This window comes from Homarus americanus, unplaced genomic scaffold, assembly GCF_018991925.1.
Source record: "Homarus americanus isolate GMGI-L3 unplaced genomic scaffold, GMGI_Hamer_2.0 scaffold50564, whole genome shotgun sequence".
NCBI lineage: Eukaryota > Metazoa > Arthropoda > Malacostraca > Decapoda > Nephropidae > Homarus > Homarus americanus.
Window position 1 is genome coordinate 212,073 of NW_024715014.1, and position 19,132 is coordinate 231,204.

Here is a 19,132-nt window from a genome sequence, read left to right on the forward strand (position 1 = left end):
CTGCTATGCCCACACACACCCACTGCTACGCCCACACACACCCACTGCTACGCCCACACACACCCACTATTTAACCACTATTGCTATTCTTTACCTCACCACCACACTCCTCAACATACCCATCGATACTTCACGCTGATTGGCCAAGAATGGGTAGGGGCGTGGTTCAGATAGGAAGGCTGATTGGTGTAGGTATAGCGGACACTTGGAGGCCTCGTGAAACCGGATGTGACAAAGTGAGTTGGGAAGGAGCCGCAGTTTTAGGCGTTTCTTCCGTTATACGTTATAATGAACCTCCTCTCGCTCTCTGGCAGCTGAGGGAGACGCGGTTTGTGTTATTAAGCAAGAGAGGTGTGGGAACGGTGACGTGAGGGTTGAGAGGTTCACTTTGAAGTTTGTGGGAGACAGAGACGTTTGACAAAAAGACTTGACGTGGGTCTGATATATTTTACAATCAATCCAAGTAGATGGGAGACTTATTTTTTGTTTATTAAAGTCGTGTAATTTGGGGATGATTGTTTCTTATCCAGTGAAAGTGGGTCCCATTGTCATGAATGCTCGTTAGGTACAGCACACGGTATATTAAGCCTTCGGTACACAAGGTGGCAGCATGGTCGGTACTGCATTTCCGCCACCTTCACTTCCCCTAAGTCGTAAACTAAGGTACACATTTACAGCTGGGTGAACTGAGGAGTGCCCGGGGATCGAACCACCGACCCTTGGAACAGGAAGTGAGTGCTGTATGGAGAGAACTGCCGTGACCTGCGTTATTTTTTTAAGAGTTTGGTATTTAAAAAGTCGTAAAATCGGTCTATCTATTATCTTTTGAATCTTATATTTATTTACCTTCTTTATCTATCTCTCGGGGGGGGGGGTTATGTGCTATATATCTATCGGTCTAACTATCTTCTATGCGTCGTCTCTCGCGAAACAAAATATTTCTCCAGACACAACTCCCCGATACACCTTAGTCTTCACCCTTTAAGACTCCTGTAACTAAACTGTATTGTTCAACAGTGTTTAGGTAAATAATTCACTCGGGTACAGTTCATGACCTTTCTGTAACCGAGAAAAATCAGTACTACGACTAACCTAACCTAATCTCCATACACGAATGACTGGTGACAGAGACGAATGACTGGTGACAGAGACGAATGACTGGTGACAGAGACGAATGACTGGTAAGTTTTGTTTATTATTATTGACGATGTAAGAGATAGGCGATATTAGATAGTGTGGGCGTGGGCGAGAACATGAAGGCGTGGGCGTGGATGAGAACCTAAAGGTATGGGCGTGGGCGAGAACCTAAAGGTGTTGGTATGGATGAGAACCAAAAGGTGTGGGCGTGGACGAGAACCTGAAGACGTGGGGGAGAACCTGCAGGTGTTGGCGTGGGCGAGAACCTGAAGGCGTGGGGGAGAACCTGGAGGTGTGGGCGTGGACAAGAACCACCCTCACTCCCACCCACAGTTAGTTATAGGCTATCGTCTTAGAGTAACTTTACGACCATTATGACTATCGTCTCTTGTGGTCGTACGTGTTGAGGTAAGGAAAGATACGACCCTCTGAGACTCCTGAACCTGACGTAAGGTTAAGTTAGGTCAGGTCAGGTTAGGTTGAATAGCACCACAATTACGGGTCAAAATTAACGCTTCAATGTTTATATTCTCAAAAGATCGTAAGATGAATATTCCACGTAAATTAAGACTTAGGTTAGGTTAGATTAGAAATAATAATAAATGTCTTGCCAAGATCCTAGACACACGTTTGTTTTTCATCTTAAGTCATCCAGATGCCAGGAAATTATTTATCGTAAGAATATATTAAGAAAGACTGGAGCCAGGTACATTATTATCCCTATCCTGAACGAAGTCTTCTGATACAGCTGTCTGTCTGGTGGCGGTGTAGGGGGCGGGAAGGAGTGACAGTCTTACCGTCTTGCGATATACAAACAGAGACGAGACACACATACACACACACTTACTTTCCTTTGTTATTGTATGTGAGGTGATTATGGCAGGTTGTGAGGTGATTATGGCAGGTTGTGAGGTGATTATGGCGCCCTTAATTTTAGTTATCTTTTTCCGTTGTTATTATAACTCTGTTCTTTTCCCATTGTTTATTCTTTCTTATCTTCGTCTTCTTTCTCCTTCCTCTCTCCTCCTCCTCCACTCCTCCCCCCTCTCTCCTGCTCTTTCTTCCTCCTCTTCGTCCTCTTCATTCCTCTTCCTCTCTCTAAGAACATAAGAATGGAGGAAACTGCAGCGGGCCATACTGGGCAATCCTTCTGCCTCCTCCTTCTTCTCTCTCCTCCTCCACCCACCCCCCCAGCACCACACCAGACACTTCAGAACCGCACATTCCATTATTTTTCCTGGGGTAACTTCCATTTTTTTTCGTTATATACCGTTTTCTGTCATATTTCATCACCCATTGTCTCGGTCAAGTCTCGCTTAGGTATAAAATTGCATCTAATTATATCCAGGATCACTTAAAGATTAGTCCTCTCTTCCCTTATATTTCTTAGCTTATTTCAACAGATGGTAAAATAAGTTAATAAGTGAAATAATCTATAGGAAGTCGAGGTCTTCAGGTGATCTTAGTAATCAGTTGAGTACATATGGTAATTAGGTGTGGAACGTCAACACACACACACCTGGTGCACCTGGTGGATGTCTGTTAATTAGCCACAGCAGTAATGTGAACAGGTGGGAGGTGGGAAAGGGTGGAGGAGTTGGCAGGAGGCGGGGGAAGGGGGGGGGTTGTAAAGGTAGGGGAAGGAGATGGGGGGAAGGGGAAGGAGATGAGGGAGAGGAAGGAGGTGAAGGGAAGGGGCAGAAGGTAGGGCAAGGGGCAGGAGATGAGGGGGAAAGGGAAGGAGTGAGGGAAGGGGAAGGGAGGAGAGGTGAAGGTAAGGTCCACAGTGGCTGGCAGGAGATTCAACCAGACCAGAAGGAGGATGAAGGAGTGAAGATTCTGTGTTGAGAGAGAGGGAGAGTGAGAGAGAGAGAGAGAGAGAGAGAGAGAGAGAGAGAGAGAGAGAGAGAGAGAGAGAGAGAGATGACAAAACAAAAAATATATTAAGAACATAATTTAAACATAACTGATGAAAGTGCAATAGATAAAATTTGATTAACAATATTAAGAAAATAATTCCTTTAGGTTTAGTCAACAATAATTTATAGTTAGCGAACATTAGTTATGGTAAACGTGGGTGAGTTATCTCCAAGATCTTACCAAAACATATTGACAAGTTCATAGCCTAACACTTTGCTTCATGAATAAAATATATTTGATAAGATAACTATATGTAAACTATCTCTTTGTTTTATCTATTATATTTATTTACTTAGATCATATGAATATTATAGCTCCCAGGTTAGCTTTGGTTAGGTCTAGTTAGCTTTAGGTTAGGTTTGGTTAGGTCTAGTTAGCTTTAGGTTAGGTTTGGTTAGGTCTAGTTAGCTTTAGGTTAGGTTTGGTTAGGTCTAGTTAGTTTTAGGTTAGGTTTGGTTAGGTCTAGTTAGCTTTAGGTTAGGTTTGGTTAGGTCTAGTTAGTTTTAGGTTAGGTTTGGTTAGGTCTAGTTAGTTTTAGGTTAGGTTTGGTTAGGTCTAGTTAGTTTTAGGTTAGGTTTGGTTAGGTCTAGTTAGCTTTATGTTAGGTTTGGTTAGGTCTAGTTAGCTTTAGGTTAGGTTTGGTTAGGTCTAGTTAGCTTTAGGTTAGGTTTGGTTAGGTCTAGTTAGCTTTAGGTTAGGTTTGGTTAGGTCTAGGTTAGGTTAATCTTCATGTGATCCATTTACTTACATCTGATGGTAAGTGGGTGAGTGGTGGAGGTAGACCGGACACATACCAGGCCCAGGGCGTCACCAGCACTAACCCTGCAGCTGTCTGGGGGCGACGCCTTACCTCCTCCCACCACTACTTGTTGTCTTGCTCACAATCATAACCTTTGACCAACATAAAACTCGTAACAACCTTCAACTTTACATGTAAATTATTTATGTTGAAAGTGTAGTGTGCGTGTTATCAGTCCTCAAAATATGTGTTCGTTAATGTTGATCTAGAACGTGTGTGTGTGTGTGTTTGTGTGTGTGTGTGTGTGTGTGTGTGTGTGTGTGTGTGTGTGGCAGACGTTACCACTACTGATCAGAAGCAAACACGCCAACAATATTTTATACTGTTGAGCTGATTACTACACTATAAAGAATAAATATTATATACAGAAAATCTTACATATGATATAATAATAATAATTGTTTGTTTGTCTCTGGTGGGTAGAAGTGACTGTTGTTGTGTACACTGATCACCTCCCAGTGTACCTTGATCACGTAGACACAAAAATCAGACGTGCGTTAAACCCATCCACTTTACCATTCAGTATCTCTCATTACCATCGTCTAGTTTGTATATAATTTGTAAAAAAAAAATGTAGAAGTGATTTGTGATGATCTAGAAAAGAGATAAATATTCATACTAATTAATCTCATCAATTTACCTGTTCCTAATTGACACACCAATACGAGAATGTGTTATGGTGTGTGTGTGTGTGATCGTGCTCTTTGTTGTTAATATCTGCTGCCTCCGTAAGAAACAAAGAAAAATCATATTCATATCTGGAAAATAACGAGTGAAGACTGAGAGGTGGTGGTGGGAGGAGGGAGGAAAGGTCACCTACTGTTCAAGGTCATAAACAACACCAGGACAACGAGGCAGGTAAGAGGTGGCGGTGTACTGTGTTACCCCTCTAGGCTCTCATGTCTAGCCAAGAGCCGACCTCACACCACCTCCTGCCACCCTGTCTATCTCAGGTCAAATTCTCAAAAGTTCTTACGATAAATTGACCCAAATAAATGATATAACAATCTGCCTTACATTAATATTTGACTAAGAAAAAAATACAGAGTACAAAATATTAATTAAAAAATCTTCGGTTCACCTGATCAATGTCCACTTACTGTTTTTCGTTAATTACATACGTGACTTATCGTTCTAGTTAGAGGAAACAAGTAAGGTACAATATCTTCTTCTCTCTAACTGATTCTCTGTTAACGTATTAAACTAAATTAGAATCTTTGAGAATATTTACATGTGTTTCTGCTGAAGTCAAACAGTTGGATACATTCTTTTGTCATCACTAACGAGATATCATGCTATCCATCTTAGACCTTAGATAAACACTCCTCACACTTAACTGGCCCTCACACCTCACACTTAACTGACCCTCACACCTCACACTTAACATGGCCCTCACCTCCACCTGCTAGCTCCCACCTCATAGCAGCCTCCTCCCTCCCCACATACTTAGCTCATACCCCTCACTTAGTTTCGACTTGACAAATACTACCGTGCTGGTAGAGAGCTCATAAATGCAAGCTCCTACACATTGACAGACACCTCATTGCTCTGGCCTTCAGGGTGTGAGAGGGGTCATCATAGGTCAGTGCCACAGGTGTAAAGGTCAGCCAGAAGTACAGTATCTCACCCTACTGTTGCTGTTTGGTTAGGTTGGGTTGGGTTAGGTTAGGTTAGGTTGAAGCTGGAGGTACGAGAAGCCCTTTGTTGTTGTTGACGACTTGTGGGTAATAATTAGAGACAGATGGGCAAGGTTTTTAAAGGGAGTATTTACTGGTGCCTGCCTCGTTAACTGTTATTACCACTCTTCCTCCTCTTCATTTCTTCCTTCATCTTCATCCTTCTTCCTCATATCCCTCCCCCCCTCCTTCCCTTATCCTCCTCCTCTTCCTTCATCTTCATCTTTCTTCCTCATATCTCCCCCCTCCTTCCCTTATCCTCCTCCTCTTCCTTCATCTTCATCTTTCTTCCTCATATCTCCCCCCTCCTTCCCTTATCCTCCTCCTCTTCCTTCATCTTCATCTTTCTTCCTCATATCTCCCCCCTCCTTCCCTTATCCTCCTCCTCTTCCTTCTCTTAATCTTTCTTCCTCCTCTCCCCCCTCCTTCCCTTATCCTCCTCTCCTTCCTTCATCTTCATCCTTCTTCTCCTCCCCCTCCTTCATATCTCCTCCTCTTCCTTCATCTTCGTCCTTCTTCCCCTCCATATCCCCCCCCCTCCTTCCTGTCTCCTCTCTCTTACTGTCTTCATCCTTCTTCCTCATATCCCCCCCCTCCTTCCCTTATCCTCCTCCTCTTCCTCCTTCACCCGCTCGGTAGCCAGGTTATGTTAACACCTGGCCCCTTTGATTCTACTCAATAACTGGCTTAATCAGGAGCCGTTTCCCTCGGGTATTCGTCATCAGGTTTGTGTCAGGACGCCTCCCTCATGCTAGGACGACTATCTCACGTTAGGATGCCTCCCACACGTTAGGACGCCTCCCAGGACGCCTTACCATTGGTTTTCCACGATGGGGCACCTCCCACGTTGGACCTCCACACGTTAGGACGCCTCCCACACGTTAGGACGCCTCTCTCACGTTAGGACGCCTCCCACACGTTAGGACGCCTCCCACACGTTAGGACGCCTCCCACACGTTCGGACGCCTCCCACACTTTAGGACGCCTCCCACACGTTAGGACGCCTCCCACACGCTAAGACGCCCCCGTTAAGCTTGTGTTTATTCGTCAGGTTGTGTGTAAAAGGAAGACCTACTCTACCCTTGAAATAATCGTCTCTTTTACGCCTCTTTTCTCTTCTGTCAGGTAGTCACTTACACGACGCTTTACACTGTATAGCCAACATCACTAACTTCACCTGTTCACATACACACCATAGCTCATTCGTATCAACTTTAAGTACCGTAGTAATTAGATCAATACATTGTGCACCAATGAATAAGACAGACAGACAGACAGACATGAAGGAAAATTTATCATATTATTCTATAAACATAAATAAGTTCAGAAATTTTTAATTTTGTCTGGATAAATGTTGAGCTTTTAAAATTATCCAAATTAAAATGTTTGTTGGTTAAAACTGTAGCCATTTTGGGATGAATAAACGAAGAGAAGAAGAAGAGGAAGAAGAGATGGAGAAGAAGAAGAAAATAAAATAAAAACAACAGAACAAAAATAAGAGAACAAAAAGAAAATGTAGAAGTTAAACAAAAAGAAAAGAAGAAGAAAATCCGGTGAGAGGAACGCCAGAGAGAGTGTGTGTCAATCATTGAGGCCCCAGTAGCCATCTTATGTGAAACACTCATCCAATTATAGTCCCCTGACCCCGGGCTTCTCTGTAGACAGCATCAGGTAGGTCTTCTCTCAGATACCTTCCTGACACTGTATGGTTGACGGTCTCACCCACCCTTTGATCCCACAGTGATTCCCACACCACCATACCTACACTACCACTACCCACCCACACTACCACTACCCACCCACACCCATACTACTACTACTACTACTACTACGTCCAGTTGTCCGCTGCCAGCCAGCCACTTTTACTATCCCGTACCTACACCCCCATACAGACAGACAGACAGACAGACAGACACATAAACAGACAGACAGACAGAGAGGATATTTATTGTTCCAGAGAGTATCAAACCAATGCAAAATGAAGGGTGCTGAATCGTGTTGTTTGGAGTGAAGGAAGGATGTTAAATGTCCTTCCTTCCTTCCTTCCCTCACCTCCTTCACTCGTACCCAAAGGAAGATGGTCCAGAATCCATTTAAATAGTCTTATGTTAACTCTCTCTCGTCCTCATTGACTGAAGTTGTTTGTTTTTACTTTATTATTGTTTGTGTTTTTCCACTCGACCCATAATGCATTGATAAGTGAGTGTCAATTGGTCTCTAAATGACTTGTACCCTTACCGTCTATACCTCACACCCATCCCTCCTAGCTCTCTCTTCATTTCCCCCTCCTCCTTCGCCCTCCTGCCTCCCCCCCACCCACCTTGTTGTTCACTTACACAAGTACAGGAAGATTATATCATACGCATACTGGACATCAGGAACACTGTGTACACCTAATACAGAGTTATAAATCTTCCGTCGTTAAAAAGAGATTTTACCCAAATTGAAGACCAAAGCAAATTTTCCATTCCCTGAACCCTTTCACAATCCCGTCGTTTGGCGAGGCTTAGCTGGGAGTAACGACAGTCACTTGTCACCCAGGCGCCAATAAGTGACAGTGTGATGGAGGAGTAAAAACTGTTTTGCGCGGTGATGTAGTTCGACCCAATATTGTTTACGTGGACCAGGCGGATGTTTTGCTTCACTTTTACACCTGATAAAATGCGAGGGTTACAGGAGGCGTCGAAAAACTTTTATGATGCGCGACAAACCCACACACCTGCACATTCTTCCTCCCGCCTGCCCCCTTCTCTACCACTTCCACTCATTCCCACCCCTTTCACCTCCTCCCTCACCCCACCCCACCCCACCCCACCCTTTCCCAGGTGTTTTAGTAAGGTCCTGCTACCCTGGGGCGTATCCCACGACCTCCAGTGAGCGACCCTTCCCCCTGTAGTCCCCCGCAGATCTATATTAGCGAGGTAAAACTCCCTTGACTGAACTGTGTCGTATGAGAGGTTGAGCTGGGGGCGAGAAATGAGTTAATGAAGATGTTGTACTGGTCATTATTATTATTATCATCATCATCATCATCATCATTATTATTATCATTATTATTATTATTATTATTATTATTATTATTATTATTATTATTATTATTATTATTATTATATCCTACAGTTTCATATCACTCAGGTGTCAAAAAGAACTTACTGCACTGGACCTCTAGGGTAGTTATATCTCCAAGTGTAATAAGCTTAACTGAGGTATCTAAGCTTCAGGTGATCATAACCAATCAATTAATACACCGTCAAATAACAGGTATTGCCGTCATCAGGTGTGGCAGGAAAGGCAGAGTTTGGCCGTAACACCTGAATCATTGTGTACAGTTTTGTCACCTTTTAGTGGGAGGGGGTCGACCTTCTCTCCCCACCCAGCAGTGTATTAGTACTGTACCTTAACCCTGCTGCCCCTCCCTCCTCACCTACCCCTCTTCTCCTCCTCACCTACCCCCCTCCCTCCTCACCTACCCCCTCCTCCTCACCTGTCCCCTCCCTCTCCCCCTACCCCCTCCTCCTCACCTACCCCCCCTCCTCCTTACCTACCCCCTCCTTCCTCACCCTATCCCCCTCCCTCCTTACCTACCCTCCTCACCCCTATCCCCTCCTCACCCACCTACCTCCCTCCCCTCCTTACCTACCCCCTCCCCTCTCACCTACCCCCTCCTCCTCCTCCCTACCCCCCCTCCTCCTCCCCTACCCCCCTCCTCATTACCTCTCCCCATCCCCCCCCACCAGCCCTAGTCAACAGGTTCACCCATTATAGCCTTGTACCTATTAGTCCCGGGGCTACAATTACGCAAAGGGGTGGCAGTTTGTTTCCATTGTGTCAAGGTATAGTTTCCAAAAGTCAGTGGCCGCCAGGGGGAGGTTGTGTGCTGTTCTGCCCTTGAACACTACTACTGCTACGTCTACAGTTATCTTCTTCTTCTTCTTCTTCTTATTCTTCTTCCGTGTTTACTCTATGTCCCCCGACCTTAGGTTAGGTTAGATTGGAATTTTTATCTCAAAGTTTTTAAGAGATTCTAATGGATTTTAGTGATTATAACTGACCTCCCCTTCTCTCTCTCTCTCTCTCTCTCTCTCTCTCTCTCTCTCTCTCTTGACCGCCCTCCTCCTCCCTCTCTCTCTCTCTCTCTCTCTCTCTCTCTCTCTCTCTCTCTCTTTCTTGACCGCCCTCACTCCACCGTTCTCTCCTTCCCTCCTTCCACCCCCCCCCAGATCACCAGGCTTCAGATGGTGCGCACTGAGCCGGAGAGGTTTCTTTTGAGTGTTTATTCTCGTGGTTGACAGAGCGTTATGAACCTGGAAGCCTTACAACACCTCCTTACACACACACAATTTCCCACTTGGTCGTTTGGAAAAATAAAATGAGGTGGAGAGAAGTGGAGGAGGTAGGGGGGGTAGGGGGTGTGGGAGGTAGGGGGGGTAGGGGGTGTGGGGGAGGTGGGGGTTAAATGGACATATTCTTTATGTTTTGGGCCAAATTAATGCTATGTTTAGGCTTCCTTTATTTATTTGTTTGTTTTATTCTTTGTTTTTATTTATTTTTTAATTTATTGATTTTATTTATTTATTTATTTATTTATTTATTTGTTTTTCTTTGTTTTTTATTTACTTGTTTGTCTGTTTCTTTTATTTATTTATTTATATATTTACTTGTTTATTTCTTTCTTTTGTATATAATTGTTTATTAATTTATTAATTTTTATGTATTTACTTGTTTTTATTTATTTCCTTATTTACTTATTTGTTTATTTATTTGTTTCTACGTTACATCTCAATTATCATCTATAAACTGCATCCATCCACAGTTACAGTACCTTCAATGATGAGTCAACTTACCTACCCACACCTTACATACATACATACATACATACATATATACATACATACATACATACATACATACATATCCACCTCTGTATTATCTAGATATATAATACTCACTATAATCCTATACTAATTCTCGCGGTGGTGTTTGTTGACAGGTCACGTTCCGGGATGTTCAAGTGGATGATATCAGGCCATAAAGGTCACAAACACAAACAAGAAAAGCTCAACAACTCCTCCGTCACTAACAAGAACAGGAACAATCTCAAGCAACAGGTCACGGAGGAACAGCTGACGCAACAGAACAACGCTGCCCTGCACATCACAGAGGCCACGGACGGTACCTATAACACAACTACTGTCAATAACCACGTGAATAACAACCAACAACAAGCAGAACAGCTCTCACAACAGCAACAGCAGAACGGAGATATCAACCAAAACTTAGAGAAATGTGATAATATCATCCCCACAAACGGGTGAGTTAACGCCAGTCGCCCTTCACTTGTTTTATTTTTTATCTTTCTCTTGGTGGTCGTCAAAAAACAACATACTATCACTGATCGGATTACATGATGATTAGAACCCCCGTAGCTTATTTCAACCTCCAAAATAGCATCAGGTTTGTATAATCATCAAGTGAAATAAGCTGGGTAGTGTTAAAGCTTCGTGTATTCCCGATAATCAAGCTTTAAGCAGTAAATGATATCGGATTTTTGTTTTCACTATTAACTCTTATGACTACCCGATCACATTACAAGCGGGTGACGCAGTAAGAAGCTGTCAGGGTCGACTTGTTGGTGAGAAGTGATGAAAGTTGCGTTTCTTTTGACATTAGATACCCCACTGTCATAGGGTTAGGTTAGGATACGTAATCATGAGCAGATATAAACAGGGTTTCCTAATCTTAATGAGGTCCCAGAATCCTAGTAATAAAAACTCCCATTCAGCAGCCTAACCTAACTTAACCAAACAAGACAATTTCCGCCAGCCAGCAAAGTGTCTCGGGTCATGACACAACAGTGACTCACAATGACAACCAAACATCAAAACATGACTTGTCACGATTGGGCAAATAGTGAGAAATTAGATAATTGAGCGATTATACTGTGAAATTAATAATATAAAATTTAACTAAACGATGCGTGGACGTTCCTCAGATGGAAATATATGTTTAATGGTAAAATCGTGACGATTGTGTAATGTAACCGACCAGTCCCACACTCACTTATTCTTTTGTTCCTCCTGTTCAGTTAGCAGTGCCGGATTTAGACCTGTGGAGGCCCATGGGCAGCCAAGAGGGTGGGGTGGCGAGTGAAGCGAGCCTAAACATTTGGGAGTTCCGGGGGGCGCTGTAAGCCCCCCGGAAAAATTTTGAAATTTGATCACTTTGGAGAATTTTGAAGCCATATGCAGTTATATTGAGGAAATTAGAACATTGAGAAATTTTTAATTAACTGTATATTTATTGATAGTGTACAAATTCCCAACACACACACACACACACAAGTGAGACATGACCGGAGTCATTCATGTGGTTTCAAGTCGACCAGCCCTGATATAGCTACTACCACACATGTGGAGGCCCCCAGATTGTGGAGGCCCCTGGGCAGCTGCCCACTCCTGAATCCGGCCCTGCATGTTAGGCGAACTGTTTATACTGTTTGTGGCCATAATTACCACACACATTAATCCTATTATAGGTCCCTTTACACGAGCTTTATTATCATTCACCTTCTTCCTTCCTTCCTCATTTATAAAACTCCTTTTCCCTCTTCCATCGTTTCCCTCCACCTACAGTGGATCCCAAGAAGTTTAGACTTCCCAGCTTAGGTCAGGTTAGGTTAGCTTGGCGGGTTGAAAAAACAAATTACGAAATTAAAACAAAATTGCTTACGAATTCAAATATAAACAATTAACAATAAAAAGAAAAGCGACAAACTTTTAGGTACAAGTAAAATGAAAGTTAAAAACGACAGAAAATAAAAATAAAAACAAAAAACAATGAGCACAGGACAATGACTTAAAGTAAAATGGTTGGTCACAGTTGTGCTCCCAGTAATGTTGGTGAGGAGGTCCGTGACGCCCTCCGCCCGCCCTTGATGCCATACGAGGATCCACCACTATTACTCCTTGTCTTTTCCTAATACTGTAATCTTCCTCCTTCGATCGCTCGCAATACAATGTGAAATAAACGAAACAAAAATCATAGTTCCCTCGTATGAGATTGTAGTCTGATGAGGTTGCCAAAGGTGAGTTATCAGGACACGATCACCTGTCAATATTTTACAAGAACACACTCGTACAGGAAATGTAAAAAAAAAAAAAAGACTTACTGGATCATTTGCGCCCCACGTGACGTCGTCTTGGTGTTGTGCTGGGTAATTGGCGCCATGATGAATACGTCAGCATCGTCCACCTGCCGCTGCCACGCTCGCCACCCACAATTTGGGAGGAACGAACACTGAAATAATCGCTAATTACGAAAATCACTGGTGATTTCAGCAACGTGCGTCTTGTATATGCTAATAATCCTCTTCGTCACCACTTGATAGTCACCGTAAGTTAGCAAGACTCGTTCAACTCAGTAAATGGTTCCAGAATAACCACGACGAAAATTGCTAAAGGACAATTTTCCCCGAGTTCGCTCAGTCAGGATTATGGCTGAGGGACCAAGTCTTAGGGAGGTGTGGATTTTTTTTTTAATTCGTCTACACTTTGTTGCACCGGAAGTACCTCAAGACACTCGGCACTTTCCTCGTTGTACACACCCGTGAAGAGACACTTTCCTTGTGATATACGCCAGGAATTGGGTTCAAGGGTGGGAACAGGGATGGGGTGGGTTAGACGTTGAGGCATTACTACTGTCATATATGGGCTGGGTGTGGTGTCGGGGTACTGTGGGCTGGGAGAGAGAGAGAGAGAGAGAGAGAGAGAGAGAGAGAGTGCTCGTATAAATTAAAACTGTGGGCTCTAGACCTCGCTAAATTTACTCTCCCTTTACGTAACACAACGACAGAACTTTGCCTCATTGCTTATTACAACCTTAAATCCTCCCAGTGTGTGTGTGTGTGTGTGTGTGTGTGTGTGTGTGTGTGTGTGTGTGTGTGTGTGTGTGTGTGTGTGTAGGGGCTAGAGGTAACGTATGGCAGAAGTGTAGAGGGTAATGAGAAGCAGAGAGAAGAGTATGGGACGTGATGAGCGAGGAGTCATGTTCTGATTCATCCTGACAATATAAAATTAATACTCGGTCTCTTGTTGATGATGATAGAGTGTGAGGTATTGTGAGAACGTCTTACTTGTGTTACCTGGCGTCTCGACTACCTGCCTCTCCTCGACCCCAGCGTCTATGTTCCTCCCCTAGCACCCCTTTTCCTCTCCCAGCACCCCTTTTCCTCTCCCAGCACCCCTCATCTCTCCTTTTCTCTCTCCCAGTACCCCTCTTCCTCCCCTAGCACCCCTCTTCCTCCCAGCACCCTCTTCCTCTCTTCCTCCCCACCCCCTCCTCCCTCACCCCTCATCTCTCCCAATACCCTCTTCCTCCCCTAGCACCCCTTTTCCTCTCCCAGCACTCTTCTCTCCTCCTCTCCCCTAGCACCCCTCTTCCTCCCCCAGCACCCCTCCTCCTCTCCCAGCACCCCTCTTCCTCTCCCTGTACCCCTCCTCACCTCCTGCACCCTTACCGCCTCACCCCACACATTACGCAGTCCACGGGAGCGGTCAAGGCGGCCACTAATACGTACATTCCAAATGCAACAGTGAAAGGCTGATGACCGCTGACCACAAGAGCTAAGACCCAGGAGCCACTTGGATGACTTCACCCTGGATGACGAGAGGATTAGCCACCTCAGCTTATTTTACCTAAACATTAACCGATTTAAAAATATGTAGCCTAACATAACATAACATTAGTCTAACCTAACATAGCATAACATAATCCAGCGTAACTCTAACCTAAAATAATCTAATCTAACCTAACTCTAGCATGTGCGGTGTTGGGTGAATCACGACTTCAGCTCATAAGACATAAAAAAAACTTTAAAGTATTTATCAACTTATTCATCAATACTAACTTTCTTAAAACACAAACACCTAAGTAATTAAGTTTACCATTATCAAAACAACGTCACGATCTAATTACTAGTTTAATTATTAGCGTTGTGAGCAAATTGACTTTGTCGGTGCTATTGATGTCTAAACAAGCGATAACAGGTGATTCTTGTTGGTTATGTATGTTGTTTGTGTGTAAGTCAATATGGCGTTGCGGAATGTACTGCTTTACATAGTACATATAAGCTTTTGACTCAACGAAATGATTAACAAGTTGTGCCCCGGAAGTTATGCACTTTGTGGCTTGGGGTGAATGTCTAAGCACCGTCTCTAACTGCTTTGAAGATGAAGAAATAAATTATTGACCATAAATATTCAGCCGATATTTGTGATTTCGATCTTTGTAAACATTAAAAATAACAACCGAAGCTTTCATCGGGGGGTTTTACTTCCATAAATATTGGCTTGATTGTCTTTTGTTTTCAATTTTGGGGGTTTCACTTTCCTGGCTTTCGTATTTATAGCTTCCCCAGATCCCCCTTTATTTTCTTCACCCATATTGTTCTTGAACCTATTCTATTACAGTTTAAAGGATGAGATTCTTTTAATTGGATTCGAATCCCATATTATGTGTTTAGAAGCATTTCCAATTTCTTTCGAGTAGCATTGGATTGTAAGTGAACTGTGTGTCCGTATACTTATTGTTCTCCATGGGGGGAGATTCAGAGACAAGCTCGTTAATTGTTTTTAAATCACATAATAATGACCTTCCTGTGTGGGTTGTTCTTTGTCTTATCGCAAGCTATCTGTTTCTCAAGAGAGTTGCTTTCATTGGTACCAGATACCAAAGTAACGTGCTTAATATGCTGGGAGGTCGGGGGGTGAATCCTCCCATGGTTAAGAAGTTAGGCAAGGATAGGTAGGCTGGGTTGGGTTGGTTAGGCCAGGTTCTGTTAGGTTTTGTGCATTGTCGTTTCCAGTTTCGTGTTAAGTACAGTTCATGAAAATGGCATCTCCAAAAATCTAGGTACAATTCCACAAAGTCCTTCTGGTGCTAACCGTCTACTCCACAATTACCAAAACTATTTGTATAATTATCGATGCAAAGTCTTATAGATTATTTAATAAAATATACCTGTATATCTAGTAGCACTGAAACGGTGTCTCCAAGTACCTTTTATAAGTTAGCCCAAGATATAGTGCATTTTCTTTGATGCGGCATCAAAGAAAATGACTACGTACATGAAATATGTTGGATAAACTTCTTTAATCTTAGAACAGATTATATTTACCTGAGAGTTTTTGTAAATAATCAAAGAGCACTATTAACAGGCATTTTAAATAAATATATTATATATAATCACAATAATCTGCAACAATTCTAATATAAATCTACGAAAACGTATTATATTGTTTGTTCCACAGCCTCTATCATGTACTGAGGTTTGATGGTACTGCTAACAGATGGGTTGTATATAAACTACCTTTAACCAGTTCACTCACAATGTCAGCATCAGAAAGCACAAATTTTAGCACCATTATATACAGCCATAAAACATTACTCACCAGTGGAATAATGGTAGTTAAGTAAGCCATAATCTGAGGGCTACACCTTGACCCCTGGCCCAGGCGAGCGTTGCCCCAGTGTGTTTTACACCAGGACGGTCCATAAAGCGCCGCCACCATAACTGCCCCAGGGTGTGTGGGTGACGGCGACTCACCCCAACTTCCTGCTTCCTTGCACTCCCAAATTTATATCCTTATTTTCTTTCTTGTTGTGTACATGTATGCTGTACACTAAGGAAGGAGGAAGGTATAAGTAATTGATGATGAAGAAACTAACGTACAGGTGTATAAAGAAAGTAAGAAAGTAACCCCATAATCCCTGGTAAGTAAATACTGCCCATATATCAAGATCTACTGAGCTGTAACTTGACGAAAATAAACAAGAGTGACGCAGCACAAGAGAAATGGCGGACCACCACCACTGGCCAGAGCGTAATCGCCTACTTCCGATTACTAGTCCGCTCCTCGTTTATCCGGACGCCAAACTCTCCGTAATTACCTGCTCTGCTGCTTCTATCCGTCCGGCTACAACACTTCTCATTTTCTTTCTTCCACCTCAATTTATTCGTTGTTTACGTTGTTTTCGTATCTTCATTTACTGTATAATAACACGTCTTGGTTTTTGTTTGGTATTATTCTATCATTAATCTGTTTTATAAGTAACCATTTATTGCTGAATTAATATTTAATTATCCATCCTACTCATCTACCTTTTGGGTGAGTGATGAAAAAATATTTGAGAGCATTTTAGTGAATGCGACACAATCGTTGGTTTAGGCCACCAAAGGGAAAATTCTCAAAGGTTTATCACGTTAGAAGGTGATCCATATCTGTCTAGTTTATTTACACTGTGAATTTCTCTATCTTGGAAAAATATCAATTCACCCGATACAGGACAAGAGGGAGTTGATCACCTTGTCTTCCTCTGGTCAACTTACTGGACGTGCTTCATCATCTGGGTTATTTTTTAGGGGGTAATTGTGTTTCTTCATTACGTTATCGCATAATATTGTGCGGTGACTTCTGCTGTGGCGAGTAATGGATCCCACGTGACACGACCATAGCAAAGGCAATAACTATGAACATCAAAGTGATAAAGGTAAAAAAATATGAAAATAATAACCTCTTTTTTGTTAGAACAAGCCACAAATGTTTAAAAGAAAGAAAATCAAGAAAAATCAAATAACAAAGAATAAAAGTGGAAATGAGGGATAACAAAAGACGAAAAAACATAATAAAAAAAATAGAAGGAAGAATGATGACTTCAATAACCACAAGTGTTCACCAATAAATCTATACGAAAACATATAAACATAGCCTGGAAAAAAACAGCAACAATAAATGCCTGATAATCGTGACAGAGAGAGATCAATACACTAGGCGAGGCAATACTGTACAGTTCGTCATCTCGTTAAATACCTATAAAATGGCGGGAATTCTTTACTGTTATGAAAATATATCAAGATTATCAAGAGTTATTATGATGAATAATTATTTGAACTGAAGATATAAAAAATTTACTTAACTTGTTAATTAAAGGTGAAACACAAAAACTTCTACCGATTATAGCATCAGGCCTATTTTGCAGGTTCACTTTTCGCCAGTAAATGACATGTGTACTGTATATTATGTTACAGGAGATTTTAGGAAGGTAGAGTCTTTGTGGAATTTCGGTACCATTTTTAGATTTTGTTTTTGATCAAGTAAAACAATTATGCGCATTCTTACACGTTATGAGGACTTGCTGATGTTATAATGTAGGCTTATTACTACGGTTTAGCATCTTAGTTCCTTAAATGTATATTTTAAGTGATCAACATTAAAAAGTAAAATATATATTTCTCAGGTAATACGAATAATATTCTGTGTATGAATCTGTGAGAATTTAGACTGAATATGTTGGAATATCTTAACGTGGGATTGCGTTCATAAATAATTGCCATGTATGTGTAGTGACCAAACGATTCAACGTTCCTAAGGTGAGTGGAGCAACACATTATGCTTTTAACAATTAAATTAAAGCAAAAGTTTTCAATTAAAGTTATATTTTTATTTTCGATACACAAGTGGCTTATTATATGGCTGCTTCTGAAATATCATAATTTTTTTACTCAGTTAAATAGAATATAGTGTAGAGCACCACAAAGAATTTAATAAGATAAACATGAAGCTTCTAGTAGAGGTTCCGGTGCTGATACCTGGTATAGTCTCGTGGTAAACAAAACACATCTTCACGTCTCCAAATGTACTGTTATGCAGACCAGATCCATCAAACACCTTCAGCTGACATACTCACTGACTTATGAACCTCTTCGCCACTGGTCGGGCGGTCGGTCAATTCTCTGTTACTCACTGCTAGCAAGTACTCTTGAATGAGCCTAACCATTTCTATTTTCTTTCTTTAATTACCTACATTATCCTCTGCAACTGCTTCAAATGCCTTAAGGCAAACTTCAAGCGACTGGTCAGTGTACAGTCATAATACATCATAAATTTTCCAGTGCCGTCCTCACGCAGTTATCTCTGTAAGGAGAGAAACACTTCTCTTCATCATCCGTTTTCTATGGTGATCAGTGGTTCACAGGGGCGGGTATTTTTCATTCTCTGGTCTGAGCCTCACTGGACGTAATAATTACGCACATATACTCGAGTCACCATGAGCTTTCCGCCTTTCCGTCGTAATTTTCCTCCGTTTATAAACTCAACGAGGAGAAAATCGCTGAAAGAGAATAATTTCTGATCGTCAGGGACAAGTAATTCCAGTAAAAGTTGTATTTAATGTCCGATACAGTTTTTCGAAATCATGACCGCCGGTTCTTCGTGGCTTACCAGAGTATTTTTTTGTCAAATGCTCTCTCTTTATCATACAAATCAGAGAGTTGAGTTGTTTCAGTTCCCTATTTTGGTGTATTAATGGTAACACACGATACAGTAACTACAATAGTGTTTCCCTTTACCATTCTTGGATATAGGAGTGTGGTGGTTGAACCCTCTCCTAGGTTTGGTTGAACATAGAATACTAATAAGATGAATTTATGAGGACTCCGACTTGTGAGTAATTTCTACCTGGGAGTTATAAGTGTTTATCGCTTGAGGGACAGGAGTCATTACACGGAGTAGGACGAGTGTGTGTGTGGGGGAGGGGGTGGGGG

General features: G+C 42.1%; 1 protein-coding gene across 1 annotated transcript in view; it reads left to right on the forward strand.

The window, feature by feature from the left end:
* Positions 1–19,132, forward strand: part of LOC121879912 — a gene marked incomplete in the record, with an annotated part of 99,611 nt that overhangs the window by 32,555 nt on the left and 47,924 nt on the right. Inside the window, 1 exon segment of the mRNA XM_042386713.1 lies at positions 10,523–10,843. Coding sequence (XP_042242647.1) covers positions 10,523–10,843 — 321 coding nt within the window.